At 43.3% G+C, this 24,642-nt stretch overlaps 1 protein-coding gene across 1 annotated transcript in view; it reads right to left on the reverse strand.

The window, feature by feature from the left end:
- Window positions 1-24,642, reverse strand: part of LOC310779504 (uncharacterized protein) — a gene marked incomplete at both ends in the record, with an annotated part of 28,587 nt that overhangs the window by 3,467 nt on the left and 478 nt on the right. Inside the window, 7 exons of the mRNA XM_083640035.1 lie at window positions 6,110-6,238; window positions 7,992-8,030; window positions 12,495-12,641; window positions 14,034-14,198; window positions 18,150-18,187; window positions 21,423-21,638; window positions 22,474-22,606. Coding sequence (XP_083496161.1) covers window positions 6,110-6,238; window positions 7,992-8,030; window positions 12,495-12,641; window positions 14,034-14,198; window positions 18,150-18,187; window positions 21,423-21,638; window positions 22,474-22,606 — 867 coding nt within the window. The remainder of the gene's footprint in view (window positions 1-6,109; window positions 6,239-7,991; window positions 8,031-12,494; window positions 12,642-14,033; window positions 14,199-18,149; window positions 18,188-21,422; window positions 21,639-22,473; window positions 22,607-24,642) is intronic.

Below are 24,642 nucleotides of genomic sequence, written 5' to 3' on the forward strand. Positions count from 1 at the left end.
TTCTCACTGACAACGACAACATCAGGAGTGTTAGCTGGAATATTAGAGAACACGTCTCAATTGTCACTACACAGACTGAACTTGCTCAGCTTCACAATATAATGTTTAATTAATTATTAATTAATAAAATAATTAATTATTATTATTATTATTATTTTTGCTATCAGATCCACTATTATGTCATGCATACATAATGTCAAGCCCTTTGTATGCATGGCAACCATTGAAGATGTGAGATACATGGTTTCAGTTATCTGTTCATGACCATGATGTGTACAGTGAGAAAGTGTGACTGTCAGGACGCCAGATGGAACAATTGAGCTTGGTTGGTAAAAACCTGGGGCCGTATGCACAAACATTCTGAGAATCCTCTCAGAGAGCTCCTAACTTAGCCTAAAAACTTCTAGCCAGGAGTCTTAGCTTAGGAGTGATTTAGGAAAGTTCTCAGAGCAACTCTGAGGAAGTAAATGACAGAAACTTTGATCTTAGTGAGGTGTGGTTGACCCCGTTGCTAGGTATGACTCATTATTTTAGAAGCTGTGATTGGTTGATCAACAAAGGAAAAAAAGAAAAACACACTCAGTGATAGAATGGACAGCGAAATAAACCGTTCATAGAATTTAGTCTGTATTAAGACTGTATTCACCCAGATGATTTTTCACAACTGCCTAAAGCCCGAAACGCACAGGAAATGACAGAACCATCACTATTTGGGGGAAAAGGCCACTAATTTATATGTAATCAGGCACAATTTACAGATTAAAAAAAAGTTGTTGTACCGTAGTTTTGAGCCCCTGTCATAAGCCTCTTCTAAACATGAACTGCGGATTATAACCGTAGAATCAGTTTGACGCACGTCAGAAGGCTCTTGGTGGGTGTTCGGCCGTTTAAAACAATGGGTGGGCTTTCAAACGCTAGCGTCAGACACTCGCTGTGCGTTTGGGGCTTAACCCTACCCCTCCAGGTTAACTCCAGAGCCGTTTTCACACATGCGCTTTTTACCGCTAAATGACCGGAAAGCGGTCGAATGCCTTCATGTGTGAAAATTGTTTTCCGGTATAAGCGCGACCCCGTCATGGCGGACATTTCACCAGTTTCGAGCCAGTCAGAAGAGCGGTATGCCGCGATAAGGGACACAAGTATGAAACGGGTCCAGTCATTTGCCGGTCCTTCTCTCATGGGCGAGGTGTACACACGTTGCTTAACGTTCACTTCCAGCGTGCATCATCTAATCATTCGCGCACATCAAAGCAAACTACTTCCACATTTCGCTTCGTGCATTTGCTTTCTCTACATACATACAAGCGTTGGGCGGCTTGCAAGCCGCTGCCATTCTCGCTGTGTCTGGCTGCTGCGAAGTGCGGAGGACTGAAGGACTGGCCTCTCGAGCAGAGAGGGGAGGGGGGAAATCGGCTGTGTTTATTACGCTGGCTTGACGCTGCTCTTAAGTCAAACGAGTGTGATTTATTGTGTGACAAGCAAACTTATTTCACCATCGGAGTTTTGCCGACCCCCAAAATAAGTTTCTAGGTTGTCATGAGAGCGGTACGTATGGCTGCTTCATGTGTGGGCGTGCTCCCCCCCCCCCTCTCTCTGCTCGCACTCTGGCCAGTCCTTCAGTCCAGCCCGACAGGGACACAGACACCGAAAATGGCAAAGGCTTGTTCGAGTCTTGCAAGCCGCCCAACGCTTGTAAGAACATGAAGCGAAATGTGGAATGAAGCATGAAGCGTGAAGCGAAATGTGGAAGTATTTTGCTTACGTTGCCGACAGCGAAGGCAAGCCCGGACACATCAAACAAAGCCAGTCTGTAAAAAGTGCTTCAACGCGACGCAGGTGAACGGATAAACATCGAACCAGCCAGGCGATTTCTCTCAGACACGGATCCCAACTTCTTCAAAGATTTCAGTTCAAAGACTGGTTAGCGAATGTGAAGGATACAACTTACATGCCCTCTTAAGTCAAATGAGTGTGATTTATTGTGTGACAAGCAAACTTATTTCACCATCAGAGTTTTGCCGACCCCCAAAATAAGCTCCCCCCTCCCCCCGCCCCCCAACATACAGGCTATTTGACGGACTATATTCACACATGCAGCGCTCAGCGCAGAGATGGGCAGTATTTGAAATACTTGTATTTGAAATACGTATTCCAACTACTTTTTTGTATTTTGTAATTTGTATTTGGCTGGGCAGAGAAAAATGAGATGTAATTTGTATCAAGATACTTTCAGATCTTGTATTTTGTGTACGTATTTCAAATACATAAAATACATTTTTCTTTTTATTCTCAAATTGACACATGTAAACATTGACACAGGTTTAAACTAAAGATGGAGAAATTAGTTGTACTAAAAACAACTACCGTAAGTGAACTAAACTGAAACCTGATATGAATAAACAGAGAAATTACTTGTACTAAAAAACAACTAACTGGACTGAACTGAAACCTGATTTGAATAGGAGAAATTAGTTGTACTAAAAACAACTAAGTGAACTAAACTGAACTGAAACCTGATATGAAAAGATGGAGAAATAAGGTGTATTGAAAAACAACTAACTGAACTGAAACCTGATGTGAAAAGATGGAGAAATTAGTTGTACTAAAAACAACTAAGTGAACTAAACTGAAACCTGATATGAATAAACAGAGAAATTACTTGTACTAAAAAACAACTAACTGGACTGAACTGAAACCTGATTTGAATAGGAGAAATTAGTTGTACTAAAAACAACTAAGTGAACTAAACTGAACTGAAACCTGATATGAAAAGATGGAGAAATAAGGTGTATTGAAAAACAACTAACTGGACTGAAACCCGATGTGAAAAGATGGAGAAATTAGTTGTACTAAAAACAACTAAGTGAACTAAACTGAAACCTGATATGAAAAGATGGAGAAATAAGGTGTATTGAAAAACAACTAACTGAACTGAAACCTGATGTGAAAAGATGGAGAAATTAGTTGTACTAAAAACAACTAACTGAACTAAACTGAAACCTGATATGATTGAGAATAGATAGAGAAATAAGTTGTACTGAAAAACAACTAACTGAACTAAACTGAAAGCTGATATGATTCAGAATAGATTGACTAAACTGAAACCTGATGTGAATAGCTGAAGAAATAAGTTGTACTGGAAAAAAAACAACTGAACTATACTAAAACCTGATATGAATAGATTGAGAAATAAGTTGTACTGAAAAAAAACCTAACTGAACTAAACTGAAACCTGATTTGAATAGGAGAAATTAGTTGTACTGAAAAACAACTAACTGTCATAAACCTGATTTGAATAGATGGAGAAATTAGTTATACTGAAAAACTATAACTGAACACCAAAGTCCCCTAATGAAAATCAAAAATGTCTTTCTGTTGCTACAAGGATGTCTGAGCTTCACTGTGCATAATGATGGCTGTGCAGATTTTGACACTAGAATGGTGTTACCACTGCTGATAGTGGAAAGTTGTATTCAGTGAGTGATTGTTCTTTAGTAATTATGTTCTAGATAGCCAGGTTGTTTTGGATTTGGTTTATGAAGCAGAAGGAGGGGAAGTCATTTTAAGGATGTAAGGATTTGAACAAGAGTCCAATTTCATGGAAGGCCTTTTTTGTTTGAGATGCAGTTTCTCATCGTTCCTCTCACCGATTCACAATTTCACAACCTTAGACAGGATGTGCATCAGGGCATTCAATTCCTGAAATGTAACCTTTTCTAGTTGTATAAATATGTTTGCACGTTAAATAAATACTGTGACGACAAGTTACTGACATGGTGGTGAATGTGAAGTTGTTTAAAGGGGACCTACTATGCCTTTTACCTATTTCAGTTATTTATATATTGTGTTATGATGTCAGATATCTATGGCTAAACATAGTCAAAGTTCCAAAACTTGAGGTTAACATGCAGAAATGCTGCCTTTAAGTCAAAAGCCCTCACAGAAGGTGATTAACAGCTGAGCTGAAGGAGAAATTAGTTCTACTGAAAAACAACTAAAACTAAAATGGAAGAACTGCAGTGTGTTAGGGAGTACACATTATGGCCCCTATCGTTGCATCGGCCTAGTTTCTACTCCGAGCGCCTGGCGCAGTGGGCGTGGACCAGCGCACTTGATATCTTGGTCTTGGCGCTAGACGCAGCCTCAACCATTACAACCACGCCTTTTAGGCGTAAAATTATGCACCTTCAGTTCATTGGATAAGTGCAATAAACGAATCGCATGCTTGCCTTTTTAGCTCCAATTCCACTGGTCCCGCAAAACCAGACGAAAGCCAAGCGCTCTGCCCCCCCCCCCCCCTCCCTTCATCCAGTCTGTCTGCTCCATTATAGGCTATTATTCCATATTATTATGCTTCTCAAACCAATCTAACTGCAGTTTAAATACTGCAAGCATGTAAATACGCTACACTATAGCAAGATCAAAGTGAAAATAATGTTCTAAATGCATCAGCTAGAAAAATATAGCCTATTAGATTGGTGAAAGTTTGTCCAGAAAGATATCATTTTCTCTCGCCTGCTGCAGGAAGGATGATGCACATAAATATAGCCTACATTATGTAAAGTCATTGCATAAATGTGTTTTTATTGTAAAACTAAATGTGAAGTAGGGCCAAGTTATTGGAGCGGACATCACAGTATAGCAGATGACAGTAGAAGCTTCCGAAGCGCGTTCCGCTGTCACTTATCTAAATCACGTTAAATCGACAAGGGATATTTATAGCCCCAGTAGGACATATATGTTTCACATAGGGTGGTGTTTTCATTTCGATGTTTTATTTGGTCCAATATTGAAATGTTCTACAATTGGAGGTTGTGTTACCATTACACATTATTTAGATCCTCCCTTAATATAGGTTTTCGGCTCATTTGGTTGCTATTTAGTAGCGAAATGGAGAAGCACAATGCATGTTGGGACATTCACATTGCAGTGAACTTACAGCTTATTTTTTCTATGGGACTCTGAGCGAGGGAGTCAGAGAGAGAGAGTCGTATTGTGCCTGTCAGACTGATATGAGCAAGAGAGAGGGAGTGACACAGAGAAGGGTGACAGAGGGGAGCCAGAGGAGTGCTCCGCGCAACAGGCGCACTGAATAGGCCTGGTTTTCAAAAGCGCAAAGCGCTAAATTTACGCCAGGTCGGAAGATATCAGTAGGCCGGTATTTAGCGCCGACACGCCTATTCTGGCCCATTCTGGGACTGCGCCACGCCCATTCGGCCTAAAGCGCATTTGGCAGCGTAAAGCCATATTGCTATCTTCCCGAAACAGGCGCAAGGCACGTTTTTTTGCGTTTAAGGCCCGTATTAGTGCCGAAGGCCTGTGGGAGAATAGGGCCCACTGTGACAGAGGACTAAAGAGAGGATTTACTGTCTAAGGAAACCAGAAAATTTCACTTTTGAATAGCTGAAATCAGAGAATTAGGACAGAAGAAATGTCTCTAAATGATTAATAGATCATCAAAATAGGCAATTAATTTAATATTTGGCAATTCATCTATGAATTGACTAATCGTTGCAGCTCTTTATAAGTTTTTATAAAATGTATTTTCATGTATTTTCAAAATACAAAATACGTATTTGTATCTCAAATACATTTTCAGACAGGGATTTTGTATTTGTATTGTGATACATTTTTTGAGCAAGTATTTGTAATTTGTATCAAAATACTTTATGATGTATTTTCGCCCATCTCTGCCTCAGGTGTGAAGGGAAATTCCGGGAAATGTCCGATATTGACTTACAGGTAATTTTCTGGTACGCATGTGTGAAAACGGCTCAGGTGAACTCTCGTGCTCCTACTGACAAAGTCTAGAATGGGCGATAAATTAATTTAATTATCGTTTATCATCTGTCAGTGGGATCATATTGTGAGGATATGGTGATTTTGAGATTGATGACAACAAGTACATTTTATTTAAAACACTGACAAAATTAGGTATGGTAGGAATATTAGTTTTGTTTGAGATCCTACCTAACATTACCATTCAATTCAATGGGATGGATATTAATTTGATTGTATAATGGGATTTTGCCATGAGACTAAAGTGTATGTGTGTATGTGTGTGTGTGTGTGTGTGTGTGTGTGTGTGTGTGTGTGTGTGTGTGTGTACCTGGCTCAGTAGAGGCAGGTAGTTCTTGACGCCTCCTATCTTTGACAGTGCCGCCCTGAGGTGCTCGGCTTCGCCCGACGAAACGTTCCAGACAGCCACCACTTGCGTGTACTTCATCTCAGCCTCAGACTGGAGGAGGAGATAGGAAGACGGGTCCCACCGACACCAGGAAGTAAACACGAAGACAAATCAACTGAATGAAAATTAGTTTTAAAAATTGGGGTTTCCAGTTTTTATGGTGAAACCTGCTAGAAGTCTTTGCAAGCTGCTGCCCTTATTTCCCCTCGTCTCCCTGTTATCTTACTACTATAGTTGGAGAGCTGTCTGTTTGTCCAGAGTTTCAAGGCACACCGTTGCTCCGATCACCTCTAAAATTTGCCAAAACACTTTTCAAACACTAAAGCTAAAGCGATATTTTACATGTTTGGCCTTCACAAACATTTCCATAACTGTGCCCATGGCGCATCATCTCCAGAGTCTCCACCCAAGAAATAGATTTCTAGTTAAAATAATTACTATTTCTTTGTCCTTGTATAGTATTATTAGTGTGCTTGCTGCAAGGACAGCACACTCTTACTATCTCACTTCTTCTTCCGGACATATTTTGATTCACATCTCCAGTTTTTACACTATAGTACGTAGACATTATCATACAACAAAATGTACAACTCATTGAGGAAGAGTGTTAGAGATTATTTTTCTAAGAGATACATATTTGAGATATTAATGATTATTAAATGGCATTTTAAACTACGGTAAATACACAGTATTGTAAACTGATGAGAACCATGTAAACTCAATCAATTTCTCCCAGACAGCAAGCACACTCACCCATATGCAAGCTGAAAATAAATGAAGAGGAAATTGAAATTGAATCTATAGAATTGCATCAAATAGCGGTATGCACATGCGCGATGCGGGCTGTGGAGTGGAGATCAGTATGGATGTATGGACTTTTGTCCTGTATACACAGTCAGTAACGGTATACAGCAGCGTTTTTACTGGCTGGCTTGATGGAGTTCTATGCTGCTAATGTATGTGATAACTAAAACTAACCACCTCGTGGTTGTATGCCTCTGCCAACAAGTCAAGTTCCAGTCTCCATCCATGTCTGTCCAGACACAGACAAGCACAAATACCTTGAAGCCCACAGCGCAGTGGCCATTGTGCCACTGCGCTGGCCATTGTGCCTTATGGCACTTTAGGCAATGTTCGGGAGTCCCTCAACAACATGGCTAATCATTTTCAACGTGGAAAATGGTCCTACCTAGCCTGGCTCCAGACCTTCGAAGCCATGCCCACTCCACAGTCGTGGACTGGCTCTTCTCCGTCTGGAATCGCCGTGAGCAAACAATATTCCTCCGGTTGAAAATCCAATCACAGGCGCTGATTGGCTAACGCTGTTGTCAGTCATGCACAACAGAAACAGACACAGCTGTGGCCAAAGCAGAGATTGACTACTAACTACTAAGCAGCCAAAGTCGGCCGACTTTGTCTACCCTTCGTTTTAACAAACTTATGTTAAAACGACAAGTAGAAAGTCGGCCGACGCGGAGAAGCTGACTAGCATTAGCTAGCTACGTAAGCTTGTGCTTGTGACTAGCAAGACTGCTGTGGCTGGGGACGAGTCGGGAAGAGTTTTTAGACGAGATGGGTTCGCCCAGGTCAACTGCTGACCTACAGGTGCATACGGACAAAGTCACACAAAGAAGCAGCTGCAACGCTTAAAAATAAATAAATAAATTTACAGGCGACCCCAATTAGGGTGGCGACCCCAAGGTTGGGAACCACTGCTTTAAACTATGGAGAGGGGATTAATGTGTGTGTGTGTGTGTGTGTGTGTGTGTGTGTGTGTGTGTGTGTGTGTGCATATGTTACTTACGGCACCGCTCAGGGTCATCAGAAATCTATAAAAGCCAACCTGAAACAGACACAGAGCAGACAGTGTTGAGAGGAATATTCCTTCAATAAACATTCAATAGAGCATTCAACTGTCACGTGGCATCATGACGTCACCTCCCTGTTTCCAGAAGAGTATTTCCCCATTCATTTTTCTCAATCGCAGTTTACAAAAAGGGTCTATTGTCTTTGTCTAAGACTCTAATGTTTGTAACTCAAACTGAATTTTAGTGCTATTTTCCGTTTTCTGCGAAGATTACCGAGTGCTGATCTACATTTGGAAACTCTGCAATCTCTGCATGCTGGGGGCCTATCCACCTACTCCGAGGCTTGCACTGCACTCTGGAGCCTTCAGAACTTCACCTCAGCTGTGGGTTATGGTGACTGTGGACATCTCAAAGTTTTTTGCTTTTTTGCTTAGATGTAAATGTAGATGGCCAAGTCAAGTCCATGTCATTAATGTCAAGTCCCAAGTCTAAATGGACATGTAAATGTAGATTGGCAAGTCAAGTCCATGTCATTAGTGTCAAGTCTCAAGTCTAAATGGAGATGTAAATGTAGATTGGCAAGTCAAGTCCCTGGCATTAATGTCAAGTCTCAAGTCTAAATGGAGATGCTAAATGTAGATGGCCAAGTCAAGTCCATCTTGTTAACGTCAAGTCTCAAGTCTAAATGGACATGTAAATGTAGATGGCCAAGTCAAGTCCATGTCATTAATGTCAAGTCCCAAGTCTAAATGGAGATGTAAATGTAGCTTGGCAAGCCAAGTCCATGTTGTTAATGTCAAGTCCCAAGTCTAAATGGAGATGTAAATGTAGATTGGCAAGCCAAGTCCATGTTGTTAATGTCAAGTCTCAAGTCTAAATGGACATGTAAATGTAGATTGGCAAGTCAAGTCCATCTTGTTAATGTCAAGTCTCAAGTCTAAATGGAGATGTAAATGTAGATGGCCAAGTCAAGTCCATGTCATTAACACTTTGAGTGCCACGGCCCTTGGGCAAAAGGTTGCTTGCTGTGCTATGTAAACACTGAACACGCACAAATAACGATGAGACTCTCTTCTATCACCTGCAAAAAAAAGTTTATTGATCCCATTTTCCGTTCTTTAGTTATGAGCCGGAGAAGATAGCTTGATTGAAGCAAAAACATCCCTTTTTTTCTACGAGCTGAGATAATGAGCCTTTTGTGAAATTAAACATTTCAAGCACATCACTGACTCTGAAGCTAATTTTCTGATGTCTGGGTCTGTCTGGGTGAAGTGTATGCTGCTCTGCCTGCTCTGCGTGCCCCCCCCCCCCCCCCCCCCTCAACTGCACACGCCTCCTGGGTGTGTCTGTTGGCTCTCAGTCTCTGCTGAGTTTGCTGCGCACACACAGTGAATGGTGCGCGACACCCAGCTTTTTGGTTCCGCGTGTGTTTGTCACGGGCTCGCATGCTTCCAGTTCGGAATAATAAGGCTGATTATGCGAATGTGCTGTTGCAGCGTACACGGAGGTGCGAGTTGTGACAGCGGATGCTGCTGCTCTGGGCACAGCTGGCGTTGTGCTCGTTGTGCTTCTGCACGTCGATGCATACGGACGGATGCGATGCGATTTCCTCCTTTTCCCCAGTGACTATTTCTGTGTGTTTGGCTCCTTTTTCTCTGATCAGGAGAGTGCTGTCGCCACCTAATGGGTTTGTAAAATAGGTTATCGACCTCCAATAGCTACAATATTGTTAGAGGCGACGTAAGAAGCTTAGATCGACACCCCCCCGTCAAAAAAACAATTTTGAGTTACTGACGCCATTTGGCGTCGCTGGCACTCTACGGTAAATTTCTAATGACGCCATATGGCGTCGCTGGCACTCAATGTGTTAATGTCAAGTCCCAAGTCTAAATGGACATGTAAATGTAGATGGCCAAGTCAAGTCCATGTCATTAATGTCAAGTCTCAAGTCTAAATGGAGATGTAAATGTAGATGGCCAAGTCAAGTCCATGTCATTAATGTCAAGTATCAAGTCTAAATTGAGATGTAAATGTAGATGGCCAAGTCAAGTCCATGTCATTAATGTCAAGTCTCAAGTCTAAATGGAGATGTAAATGTAGATGGCCAAGTCAAGTCCCTGGCATTAATGTCAAGTCTCAAGTCTAAATGGAGATGCTAAATGTAGATTGGCAAGTCAAGTCCATCTTGTTAATGCCAAGTCTCAAGTCTAAATGGACATGTAAATGTAGATGGCCAAGTCAAGTCCCTGTCATTCATGTCAAGTATCAAGTCTAAATTGAGATGTAAATGTAGATGGCCAAGTCAAGTCCATGTCATTAATGTCAAGTCTCAAGTCTAAATGGAGATGTAAATGTAGATGGCCAAGTCAAGTCCCTGGCATTAATGTCAAGTCTCAAGTCTAAATGGAGATGCTAAATGTAGATTGGCAAGTCAAGTCCATCTTGTTAATGCCAAGTCTCAAGTCTAAATGGACATGTAAATGTAGATGGCCAAGTCAAGTCCATGTCATTAATGTCAAGTCTCAAGTCTAAATGGACATGTAAATGTAGATGGCCAAGTCAAGTCCATGTGATTAATGTCAAGTCTCAAGTCTAAATGGACATGTAAATGTAGATGGCCAAGTCAAGTCCATGTCATTAATGTCAAGTCTCAAGTCTAAAGTCTAAATGGACATGTAAATGTAGATTGGCAAGTCAAGTCCCTGTCATTAATGTCAAGTCTCAAGTCTAAATGGACATGTAAATGTAGATGGCCAAGTCAAGTCCATGTCATTAATGTCAAGTCTCAAGTCTAAATGGACATGTAAATGTAGATGGCCAAGTCAAGTCCATGTCATTAATGTCAAGTCTCAAGTCTAAATGGACATGTAAATGTAGATGGCCAAGTCAAGTCCATGTCATTAATGTCAAGTCTCAAGTCTAAATGGACATGTAAATATAGATGGCCAAGTCAAGTCCATGTCATTAACACATTGAGTGCCAAGGACGTCTGTGGACGTCCTAAAAAAAAGTAACGAGAAGTGCCAAGGACGTCTGTGGACGTCCTAAAATCATAATTCATATTATTCCATAATTATGCTGTTTAAGGTCGTACCCAGCCAGTGAGCATGAATCCCTTCAAGGGATCACACGGCGCCACATTAAAAATCTACACGGGAGCTGCGCCACCCTAAAACCTTGGCGCTCAGATCCTTTACTTTGTGCAGTTGAAAGCCGTGATCAAAAGAGACACCGATGCGTGCTGCAGCCAGGGCCATGTGGATCGCTCTGTCTGCAGGTTGGCTGCGATCCGCGCCCACAACTGAGCTCCTCTGTCTGTCTGTCTGTCTGCATATAGTTTATCCACATGATTCCCTGCCAGGGGGGCAGCACCCGACGCCGTACAGCCAGGCCTTTTCCTTCAGTCCCGTTTGGCATTTCCTTGTTGCGCTGGGATCCGCTAAAACGGAGGCTGCGAAAAATAGACTGTGTGCGTGTGGGGAGGAGTTTGCAGCTCAGAGGGGGCAGAGGGGGGGAGAGGGGGGTGGGGCACGCAGGCTGCACGGGGCTACACCATGTCGCTACGTCAGAAGGTGTTGGCTAGAGTCAGTGAATGTGCTTGAAATTAGAGTGCAAAAAGTATTCATAAAAGTGACTTTATCTTGAAAAGTAAAAAAAGACAGCAGAAAACCCTTGAAAGTGCTCTTCTTTCAGAGGCTGTCATTTCATAATGGAACTGTCTAGAAACAAAATTTATTCTTTGAAAGAAGCAGGAGTGTCCAATGTTTCATTAGAGTCCAGCCCTGTCCATATAGCCCTAATAGAAAAAATTCTATAGCTGTTTTCAACTGAATGGAAGTGAATCTGGCACAGGCTCCAGACAATTTTACTGAAGCGCTGTGGCACTCTCAAGTCTAAAGTCTAAATGGACATGTAAATATAGATGGCCAAGTCAAGTCCATGTCATTAATGTCAAGTCCCAAGTCTAAAGTCTAAATGGACATGTAAATATAGATGGCCAAGTCAAGTCCATGTCATTAATGTCAAGTCCCAAGTCTAAATGTAGAACAGCAAGTCAAGTCAAAACATATCAAGAGTCCAGTATCAATTTAATATCTTAAAGCAAAGTAAGTAAAGTAACTTTTCAAAAGGTTTTAATATGATAAAAAAAAAACTTGGTAACAGCATCGTGAGTTTGTTTCTATAATCAGTTTCAACTTCAATAAATTAAATCATTCAATACAGTACAAATTCAGTCGTCTGCTGGAGGAAATCTCATGAATTTCAATCCAAGTCATTTACACAAACACGAGATCTCAAGTCAAGACTTTAGAAAACATTTCAAGTCATCAAAGTACAAGTCGAAGTCATTGTCCCAAGTCACCAGAAGGCAAGTCAAGTCAAGTCTCAGGTCTTCTCTTCGTGCATCAAGCCAAGTCTTAAAAAAGTAAAACTGAGACTCGAGTCTGACTTGAATGCAAGTCATGAATGCGTATGGCAGTGTGTATGTGTGTCCTTACCACTGTTATATCGATGTCTATGGTCAATACGTGTATGATGAGTGTCGAGCCTTTGAACAGCAGAGGCTTTTTCTTATTCTTCTTACTCTTTTTCAAATTCACCAGCAACTGTGACACCTTCGCAGGCGAGGGCATCTTGACAAAGGCCTAGAAGGAAAAGCAGCCACATCACACACACCACCAGACTTATCACTGCATCACACACACCACCAGACTTATCACTGCATCACACACACCACCAGACTTATCACTGCATCACACACACCACCAGACTTATCACTGCATCACACACACCACCAGACTTATCACTGCATCACACACACCACCAGACTCATCACTGCATCACACACACCACCAGACTCATCACTGCATCACACACACCACCAGACTCATCACTGCCACATCACACACACCACCAGACTTATCACTGCATCACACACACCACCAGACTTATCACTGCCACATCACACACACCACCAGACTTATCACTGCATCACACACACCACCAGACTCATCACTGCATCACACACACCACCAGACTTATCACTGCATCACACACACCACCAGACTTATCACTGCATCACACACACCACCAGACTCATCACTGCCACATCACACACACCACCAGACTCATCACTGCATCACACACACCACCAGACTTATCACTGCATCACACACACCACCAGACTCATCACTGCATCACACACACCACCAGACTTATCACTGCATCACACACACCACCAGACTTATCACTGCCACATCACACACACCACCAGACTTATCACTGCATCACACACACCACCAGACTTATCACTGCATCACACACACCACCAGACTCATCACTGCATCACACACACCACCAGACTTATCACTGCATCACACACACCACCAGACTCATCACTGCATCACACACACCACCAGACTTATCACTGCATCACACACACCACCAGACTTATCACTGCATCACACACACCACCAGACTCATCACTGCATCACACACACCACCAGACTTATCACTGCATCACACACACCACCAGACTTATCACTGCATCACACACACCACCAGACTTATCACTGCATCACACACACCACCAGACTTATCACTGCATCACACACACCACCAGACTCATCACTGCATCACACACACCACCAGACTCATCACTGCATCACACACACCACCAGACTTATCACTGCATCACACACACCACCAGACTTATCACTGCATCACACACACCACCAGACTTATCACTGCATCACACACACCACCAGACTTATCACTGCATCACACACACCACCAGACTTATCACTGCATCACACACACCACCAGACTCATCACTGCATCACACACACCACCAGACTTATCACTGCATCACACACACCACCAGACTTATCACTGCAGACAGATCAAATCAGATGCATCTTTCAATGGAAACGGAAGAAAGCAAGAAAGATCCATAGTACCGCTGCCCGCCCCGATTTCATCACCATGGTGGGGGGGAGCATCAGAACATGGGATGAATAAACCAAACTGGTCCCTACCATGCGCTCTTGAGGCACAACAAAGAAGCTTGATCGACGAGTTCCTCCAAATAAAGGCTTAAGCAGGTCACGGATGTTTTTCTCCGTGTAGCAGTTGTCGTAGTACGGCGGCAAGTTAGTTATCCATATGCTGCTGCACTTAATACGTCTCAACTTGTCGAGGAGCTGCAAAATGTAGAGAAAGAAAGACAAAACCCATATTACATTATTAGGCTGTGTGTCCACTAAGCTTCTTTTCCGAAGCACCGGTGTCTTTTTTTCAGTTGTTTCCAATGAGGAGAGAGCATACGCGGGCGCATAAGGCCGTCTAGAGAAAGTGTGCTGCGACCAGCGTCTTTTTTTCAGTTGTTTCCAATGAGGAGAGAGCATACGCGGGCGCATAAGGCCGTCTAGAGAAAGTGTGCTGCGACCAGCGTCTTTTTTTCAGTTGTTTCCAATGAGGAGAGAGCATACGCGGGCGCATAAGGCCGTCTAGAGAAAGTGTGCTGCGACCAGCGTCTTTTTTCAGAGGGCTCCGGCTTTTGATTGTGCGCCGGCTCCCAGCGTTTCCAGCTGAAAATATCTCAACTTTTCAGAAAGGCGCTGGTGTCGGGCGCTCCTTTTCAGGCAACTATTCATACGGAGCAGGGGTTCCCAAACTTTTCCGTCCAAGTACCACTACGTACCAAACCAAATTTCCCAGAGACCACTTCCACTGCATATACTGTACCACCCCCCCCCCTCACCCCCATCCCACATAAAATAAAACTTGCTGATTTAACCATGTTGTGAAAAAGAGGACTCCTTTGAAAATATTTTTTCCCTCACCAAAATTTTGTCTAACTTTGGAGTGTTATAATAGCTACCTTCCTGACAAGCTAGCATGACAGCCAGGGTTGGCACAAATCGATTCCTTAGGTCTTCTACGGTAGTTTCATGATACCAGAAACTTCACTCTGGCTTTAAACTGAGCCTGCTGCAGCCTATAATAAATGAATAAATGTCCAAAATTGTGATATTTCCCAAATAGGTTAAGGTCAAGGTCAAGGTTTCTTTATTAGTACCCGAGGGTAAAATAGTTATGCAGATGGGAAGTTCAGCTGTCCAGAAGATAAAAACAAAACATATGAAATCACAAGACATCAAACAAGCATCATTACAATAGAGCACATTAAAATACAGTAAGATCAAAGTAAAACCACGATAAAGTGCTTTGTGACAGGACACTAGAGTGCTGAAAGACTAAAGTGCTTCTGCACACGCTTGTGCGCGCACACTCATGTGCACACACACACACACACACACACACACACACACACGTAGCTACTCATGAGACGCTCAGAGTGTCATGTATGTGAGGAGTAAGAATGAGAAATAAAACAAAGAAATCATCCCGTAACAGCTTTGTTTAGCAGTGCAATGGCAGCAGGTACAAAAGTGCTTTTGTAGCGTTTGGTCCTACAGCGAGGGACCGCAAACCGCCGGCCAGAGCGAAGGAGCTGGAATTCACTGTGTAAGGGATGGGAACGGTGTTGTAGAATAGAGCTGGCCTTACACTGCAGCTGTGAGCAGTAGATAGCTGACAGGTTGAGTTGAGGCTCACCTATAAGCTTACTAGCCCACTTCACAATTTGGTTCAGAGCGTTTCTGTTTTTCCGTGACAGGTTACCAAACCATGACACAAGACAGGATCGATTCAACATAGGCCCGGTAAAAGAGGGTCAGCATGGTTTTGTCTATGTAAAGACGGGACAGTTTTCTCAGGCAATAGAGACGTTGATGACCCTTTTTGCACACTGCCTCACAGTTCTTCTCAAAGGTCAGCTTAGAGTCTATGACGATGAAATAATGCGATATTTCCAAAAATCAGCCCAATCCGGCTACTCCTCAGGGTTAATATGTATTATGTAAAAACTGTTGTCTGTAAAAAAATAAAAAATAAAAAATAAAAAAAATCTCTGGCGGACCACCAGGCGGAGCCCTGTGGCATGGTCTGTGGACCACAGTTTGGGAACCAACGATATGGAGAAACTATCACAACAGAGACAGAAAGGCTCAATTGTGGAAGCAGATTGGCTAGACACTTACTAATATTTCTGGTGAGTGTTGTTAACTGTCAGAGAAAGAAGCTTAGTGGACACACTAAGCCTAGCAAACTTTCATTTCATAAGGAACTGCATGTCAACTGAGGCTGTTAGACTGTACATGAATGCCATGATCATATCACACATAACCTGCTGTCTAACAAGCTGGTCACAGGTAAGTAGTTCTACCTTGAGACCTGTAGAAACACTATACAAACAAACCATGAAAACCCTTGACAAGAAACCAATCCGCTTTCATCACTGCAGCATATTAAGCCCTTTTCCCACATGCGTACCGGAAAATTACCTGTAAGTCAATATCGGACATTTCCCTGAATTTCCCTTCACACCTCAGCGTTCGCAAGTGAGAATCTAGTCGTCAAATAGCCGGTATGTTGGCGGGTGGGGTGGGGTGCGGCGGAGTGGGTGGGGTGCGGCGGAGCGGGCGGGGGGCGGAGGAGAGTGGCCTGGGGTCTGTGCTGCAGGCCACTGAGGCCAGTCAGGAAAAAACAACAAACACACATGGAGCCGGCGTCCACTCTTTTGATAATATTGCTGACGCGCTTTTTCCTCAAACGTAGACAGCGACGCAGACAAATTAAGGCGAAAATGGAAAGGGATATAAGTGCGAACAGAAACAGATTCATGTTCGCAGTCTTATACCCTATATGAAGATAGACTAAACCGGGGACAGATCATGGCAGTGTTATGTACCTCTGCGCTGCTGCGTGAGACTAGAGCCGTCTGGAAGCGAGAGAGACCAGGAGGGAATTTATTTTGGGAAGATGCTCTGAACAATTTTGACGACGTGGAATGGAAGCGTCATTTTCGCATGTCCCGGTACTACGTGCTGAGTCTGGTCCGACCCGCACGCAAGATCACCCGGTGGCGAAAACCACTGGAAGCGCGTTTGCGACTGGCAATAGTCCTTTGGTGGTACGCAACACCAGGGGAATATCGAACAATCAATCAGCTGTGTATTTGGTGTTGGACTGTCTACTGTGTCTGTGTGCAACCTGGTCCGCGAAGTCACAGCCAACTGATAGCGGAAAATGACTGGACCCCTTTCTCACCTGTCTGTCTATCGCGGCATACCGCTCTTCTGACTAGCTCAAAACTGGTGAAATGGCCGCGACGACGGGGTCGCGCTTATACCGGCACGGCGCCTTTCCCACATGCAGGCATTTGACCACGTTCCGGTCATTTTGCGGTACAAAGCGCATGTGGGAAAAGGGCTTTTGAGAAACACAACCTTTTGAGCTGGGAAAACCTGATCAAACATGCAAACATATGTCTCGTTTACAAAATTATTCATGGCATGGCTCCTCCCCCACTCAGTGTGTTTGTTAGCCAACGACATAACACTAACCATATCACAAGAGGAGTCACTAAAGGAAACTGCATCATCCCCCTAAGAAAATCCGCCTTCAGTCAGTCAGCCTTCTCAACTATAGCCGCACATGAATGGAATGTTATACCAGCCCATATCAGAGAACTTACCACCTACAGGTCTTTTTCCAGAGCATTAAGGACATGGTTACTAAGTCACCAAATCTGCCCGCATTACTTTAGGAAACCATTCTGTGTGCGCCATTGTGTTATGCTGCACATGTCTGCATGTCCTCATATGGTGCTGCTGTCTCCTGTCGCTTGTCCCTACAGTAACTATGTCTGTGGTGCTGCTGTAACGTTGTCTTGCTGTTTGTACTGTATCTACCTTACTGCATGTCTATTATTATTATTGTAAACTTGTCTTTTGTTTTTAGGATGCCATCTTTACACGTGGCCAGGGACTACAGATGTAAACTAGCCCCCGGGCTAACTCTGGCACATTTATGGTGTTTGTTAACACACACTGTTTATTAATATGCACTGTGCCTGTGAAATAAATAAATGAAAAGAAAAAAAAATGAAAACGGCCATAGGCTGACAGCTGCTTTCATAGACAGACCAGAGCCAAGTCAAAGCCACAGCAACTCAGACGGATGTTTTTCACATTACACGTATGATTATCACTTTACAAATGTATGAAGATTATGTGTGGAAAACCTACATCTTCCCGGTCATTGGAGGGGTCCCAAACATGGCGATCTGTGAAAGAGAGACAAAGCGGGAGAGGAAGAGAGACAGAGAGAGAATGAAAGGAGAGTGACAGAGGGGGAGAGAGAAAAATGTAAGCATCATAACCACGTTCACACATCTTTATAGCGATGCTCTCTTGACCATACACATACACACTAGAGTTCCAACATTTTTTGAAGGCTGATACTAGCAATACACTTGGATTAGAGTTGACATTTTGTGTCCATGTTCACCATCTTAACTCATTCATGGCCAGTTTAGGACTGCCAATATTTAGCACAGGCCAAAGATTTTCATAATTGTTGGTCATCTTTCAAGACCCACAGTAAATTATCTATTAGCACCAAAGTGATTTGCAATACCTCAAAATGAAGATGTACGTCTCTGGGTTCACCAGGGAAAAAGAAGTGAGCTTTTAGCATGTTCTGTACTCTACTTATAGCCATTTATATACACCCTGTTTTCACCCAAAAGGTCTCTCTGAGAAAAGAAATAGCAGAAAATGGCATTTATGTACAGCACACAATCTCAGGCAGAACTCGCTCTCAATTCTTTTATTTTGAACTGTATTGACATCAGACATGTAAATATTATTCATTATGACACAAATGACAAAAAAAAAATATATATATATATATGAAGTGCTTTTTTTACATTCAACAATACAGTTTGCTCAGTGTGAGTGAGTGTGCAGACAGACAGACAGACAGACAGACACACACACAGACAGACAGACACACACAGACACAGACACAGACACACACACACACACACACACACACACACACACACAGAGAGAGAGAGAGTTCTGTCCACAGCTGCTGCTAGATCGCACCTCCTTCCCCCGCACCTCCTTCCCCCTCCTTCCCCATCAGCGTTTTGCCTCCTCTGCTCGTTTTCCTCCTCTCGTTCGGGCTGGGACGAATGCTGCGACACGACACAGGAACGGGTCCGGCTTGGGTCGATCATGTTCGTCACGGGTTTGACTAGGCAATCGAATCCAGGTTCGCCCTGCACTGCTCGCCTTGCTGCAGGCTGCAGCAAGGCGAGCAGTGCAGCGCGCCGAGCGGCGTTTCAATGGCGTTTCTCCTCTCTACAAGGAAGCGCATTTCTCTCTTTTTCCTCCTTTCCTCCTTCTTCCTTATTTCAAACAACAGCTGCGGTATGTGTTTGATAACGTGCTGTCGGCTTGACTTTGAGGTTAGGGACCTGTGTCTGTGTCACAGGCCGGGGAAGTGTTTGAACTAAGCGCTGCACTAATAAAAACAAAAACACGTCAAACACGTCTTTGGCGTGGATGGCTATTTCTGATAACACGTCAAAGACGTCTTTGGCGGTGAATGAGTTAAAGGATTTTTTTTATTTTTTTTACAACCTGGACCTTATTTTCCGCTTTAATTATGATTTTTGACTCACCCTGAAAAGTTTGTTTCTTAACACATTCACTGCCAGCCGTTTTTTCAATACTGTAGGTAGCTTCTGCCAAGGTTTTTTTTTGAGGATTCTGGCTCATCTTTCAAGAGCCGAGGATTCTTTTCTGCTAGTATTTTGTGAACACAAAATATCTCAAAAGAACTAATAGAATGTGTGCTTTCTCTGTCTAAAAGAGTTAGTTTTTAGAGTTAGTAGTTATGTAGGCATTAGCAGTTGAATACAGCATGGTTTCAGCGTCTGAAAATTTAAGCTAAGATAAATGGCTTTTTGTGAAATTCGATAGAACAGTCACTTTAACCATTTATTTTTGGCATCAGTAAGACGTCAGACATCTAAACAATAGTTTTGAACAGTAATTTCCTCCATAACAGCAGGAAACCCCCCTCTCCTTCAAACTCCTCCCTCCGTGTGTGTTCTCCTCCTCCCTCCGTGGCTGCAGCGGGTGTGTGACAAGCGAGTTTCTGCTGTCTGTGCTGCCTGGCTGCCCCTCGTCGGGCGAGTCTGGATGGGCTCGCTCGTTTCTTGGGGTTTCGGTTGAGAGCTTTGATGAAGCTTTTGCGATTCTGTTCTTATTTATGCTGCGTGTTTCAAAGTGTGTTGCACCCATAATCTATTATGCAAATTTGCAATCCCCCACCACCAGCTCCCAGCGCGAAAGCGAAAGCGTTTTCGCCAATCCATTTTCATGAGAATGGCTTCCTCACGCGGCTGTTTTTTCTTGGCTTTCTCTCGTCTGGAGAGCACTGTCGCCACTTAGTGGGTCGGTAAAATAGATTATACACATTCAATACCTCCCATATTTTTATAGGAGATGTAAAAGGGGTTGATCGACATCCCACCGTCAAAAAAAAAAAAAAAAAAAATTTGGACGAGATATCTCGTCCACGGCAGTCAACCGTTGGTTTCTGCTTGACGAGATATCTCGTCCACGGCAGTGAACGTGTTAAATGAAAAAAAGGGCTCGCAACACAATTTTAGATAGCTCCCGTGGTGGAGTTTCGGCCTGGTTCGGGCCTTCGTCAGTGTCAAGTGAAAAATACATTTTAGGAAGTGCTTAAATAGCGTTTTCATGGGTCTTTGTCTCCGCCTAGTGGTGTGGAGGCAGACCCAGGTACAATCTTCAGAGGAGTTTCACAAAGCATACATCACAGTCTAAGGAAAAGGAAAATGGTGGCAGAACCTATTCAGCTCTCCAAATAAAACTCAACATACAATAGCTCTACACAGCAATCACTGCACAGTATATCTATAGAGTATGAACATATTTTAGAACATATTTTAGAACTGGACGCCAACAGTCAGCTCGGCCCTCTAAGTATCTCACAGAGAACATCCATCCATAGAGTCTAATATTCACCATCTTAACATTTTGACAAATTTGATTTATTATGTCTTTCCGATTTCCCTCCCATTTTCACCCTAATTGGCCAATTTCCCCCTTTGTTGCCCCGGTCGCTGCTGCACCCTCTGCCGAGCTGAGCAGAGCCAAGACTAGCACCATGCTTCCTCCAAAATATGCGCAGTTGCCAGCCGCTTCTAGTTTTCACCTGACAGCGGGAGCTTCACTGGTAGGACGTAGCACATGGGAGGATCACGCTATTCCCACCAGTTCCCTTCCCCCCCGAACAGATGCCCGACCGACCAGAGGAGGCGCTAGTGCAACATTTTGACAATTTTCATGTCAAAATAAATATCCCCAAAATTACAATTATTCTGCGTTTCCCTAAGAGTTTTATTCATCTCTGTGGAGAAAGATAAATCATATTTTGAAATAACATTTGAACCTTCAAGGGACACTAAAATCTCTTACTTATTGGTCCGGCACCTATAGTTTGGGTTTTCAATGCCGTCGCCGTGGTAACGACATCTGAACCAGACGTGGGCGCTAGCGGTTGCTGGTGGGTCAGTGGTGTCTTGGTAACACTCTCTGGTACTTCAGCAGACACAGCAGAGTCTTCGCCCACAGTGTTGGAGGTGACCGTTGTCGATTCAGCTTCCATTTTAGACTTACTTGCTGTCGCCGCATCTTCAAACAAAGTGAATTTAAGGAAGGGATTTTGAAAGTTACTCTCCACAGGGTAGAATCACGAGATTACTTTTCATTTTCATTAAAAAAATATATATATATTTCATTATGAAATTATTAAAGTACATAGTGTATAATGTAAAATGACACCATTCAAAAGGAAAAATAAATTTAATTAGCGCATGACACACACATTTTCCACAAACACCACATAAACCTAAGCATGGGCCAATAATTGATAATATCAAATATCACACTGTTATCAGGAATATTGCAATATTTTCTGCGATATTGAACATCACCCCCCGTGATGTAAGTAGAAATGTTATGTAATTTGAAAGTATAAACAGGCGATTGGCATTTGAGAGCGGGTTAAATAATAATTCAGCCCTGTACAGTTTTCATGAATGGGAAAATTAGCTATAGATTTTTTTTTTGTACAAGGCTGTAAACATGTTTATTTCTGAAGTAAAGTTGGGCATTTTAACATTGGGGTCTATGGGGAATGACTCTTTTGAGCCAGCCTCAAGTGGCCATTCGAGGAACTGCAACTGTTTTTGGCATTTCCACATAGGCTTAATTTTTCAGCACCAGATGAGTTTTTGAAGGCTGATAGCAATACGATCTTAACATTTGACAATTTCAAATGAAAAGAATATCCCTAAAATTAAAATTATTCAGTGTTTCCCCAAGATTTGTATTAATCGGGGTGGAAAAAATCAACATAATTTGAAAAAACATTTGGACCATCAAGGGACACTAACACCAATTTTCAATATAAGTCAATATCAGCCCAATGCATAAGCGAGCGCACACGCAGACACTAATCTCTTACTTATTGGCCTGGGAGGCAGAGTTGGGGTTTTCAATGCTGTCACCGTGGTAACTGCATCCGAACCAGACATGGGCACGAGCGGTTGCTGGTTGGTCACCAGTGTCGGTGTGGCGCTCTGCGGGACCTTGGCCAACTTTAATCAATTCAATCATTCCATACAAATTCAGAAAACAGAATTTAAATTCAGTCATCCAATACAAATTCAGAAATCAGTCTTCTGCTGGAACAAATCTCATCACTTTCAATCTAAGTAAGTTACCACAAACACAAGATCAAGATGAAACACATTTAGAAACATTTTCAAGTCATCAAAGTACAAATCAAAGTCAAGTCTAAAGTGATTAAAACTGAGGCTGACTCAAGTCCCACCTCTGCCATGTACGGCTCTATAAAGTGTGTATGTGTGTGTGTGTGTGTGTGTGTGTCCTCTGCCATGTACGGCTCTATATAGTGTGTATGTGTGTGTCCTCTGCCATGTACGGTTCTATATAGTGTGTATGTGTGTGTCCTCTGCCATGTACAGCTCTATATAGTGTGTATGTGTGTGTGTCCTCTGCCATGGTCCTCTGCCATATACGGCTCTATATAGTGTGTATGTGTGTGTGTCCTCTGCCATGTATGGCTCTATATAGTGTGTATGTGTGTGTGTGTGTCCTCTGCCATGTATGGCTCTATATAGTGTGTATGTGTGTGTGTGTGTCCTCTGCCATGTACGGCTCTATATAGTGTGTATGTGTGTGTCCTCTGCCATGTACAGCTCTATATAGTGTATATGTGTGCGTGTGTGTGTCCTCTGCCATGTACGGCTCTATATAGTGTGCATGTGTGCGTGTGTCCTCTGCCATGTACGGTTCTATATAGTGTGTATGTGTGCGTGTGTCCTCTGCCATGTACGGTTCTATATAGTGTGTATGTGTGTGTGTCCTCTGCCATGTACGGCTCTATATAGTGTGTATGTGTGTGTGTCCTCTGCCATGTATGGCTCTATATAGTGTGTATGTGTGCGTGTGTCCTCTGCCATGTACGGTTCTATATAGTGTGTATGTGTGTGTGTCCTCTGCCATGTACGGCTCTATATAGTGTGTATGTGTGTGTGTCCTCTGCCATGGTCCTGTGCCATATACGGCTCTATATAGTGTGTATGTGTGTGTGTCCTCTGCCATGTACGGCTCTATATAGTGTGTATGTGTGTGTCCTCTGCCATGTACGGCTCTATATAGTGTGTATGTGTGTGTGTCCTCTGCCATGTACGGCTCTATATAGTGTGTATGTGTGTGTTCTCTGCCATGTATGGCTCTATATAGTGTGTATGTGTGTGTCCTCTGCCATGTACGGCTCTATATAGTGTGTATGTATGTGTCCTCTGCCAGGTACGGCTCTATATAGTGTGTGTGTCCTCTGCCATGTACGGCTCTATATAGTGTGTATGTGTGTGTCCTCTGCCATGTACGGCTCTATATAGTGTGTGTGTGTGTGTGTGTGTGTGTGTGTGTGTGTGTGTGTGTGTGTGTGTGTGTGTGTGTTAGAGAGCTGCAAACCCGAGGGTACCCTCGCGGGGCCCTCGGGCCTGCCAATACGGGCCGAGGCCGGGCTTGTTTTTGATTTATTTTTAATTAATAGGTCCGGGCCGGGCCGGGGTCGGGCCGTTTCAATAATTAAATTAAATAACGTTGTGTTACTCGCTTGATTTGACACAGCAGAGCAGTCAGACAAAGAGGAGGAGTGCACAGACACTCCCCCAGCCACAGTCACACACAGACCCTCACGTGACGTTAGTCTGCCAGGACTCATGTCATGACATGTAGCTTTCTGCTAAGTCAGCAACAGACAGCGTGCTGTCAGTATGTAAAAAACAACGAAACAAGCCGTGTGCCGCGTGTCCGTCGGTGTACAGCGCAGACAGCTCCCGAACAGAGAGAGAGAGAGAGAGAGAAAGAGAGAGAAACAAGCCTTGTGTGCGTCCGTGTAGGCTACAGCAGCGGAGCGGACAGAGAGAGAGAGAGAGAGAGAGAGAGAGAGAGAGAGGCTGCAGGAGCACCGCAGCAGCTGAGGAACAGAGAGGGGGAGAGATGTGTCATTATATCGTAATATTGGCTTCGGGCCTCGCAACGGGCTCGGGCCAATTAATTTCATAACTCCTCCGGGCCGGATCGGGCACGGGTCTGCATG

This window comes from Poromitra crassiceps (assembly GCF_964638095.1).
Source record: "Poromitra crassiceps genome assembly, chromosome: 7".
Taxonomy (NCBI): Eukaryota; Metazoa; Chordata; class Actinopteri; order Beryciformes; family Melamphaidae; genus Poromitra; species Poromitra crassiceps.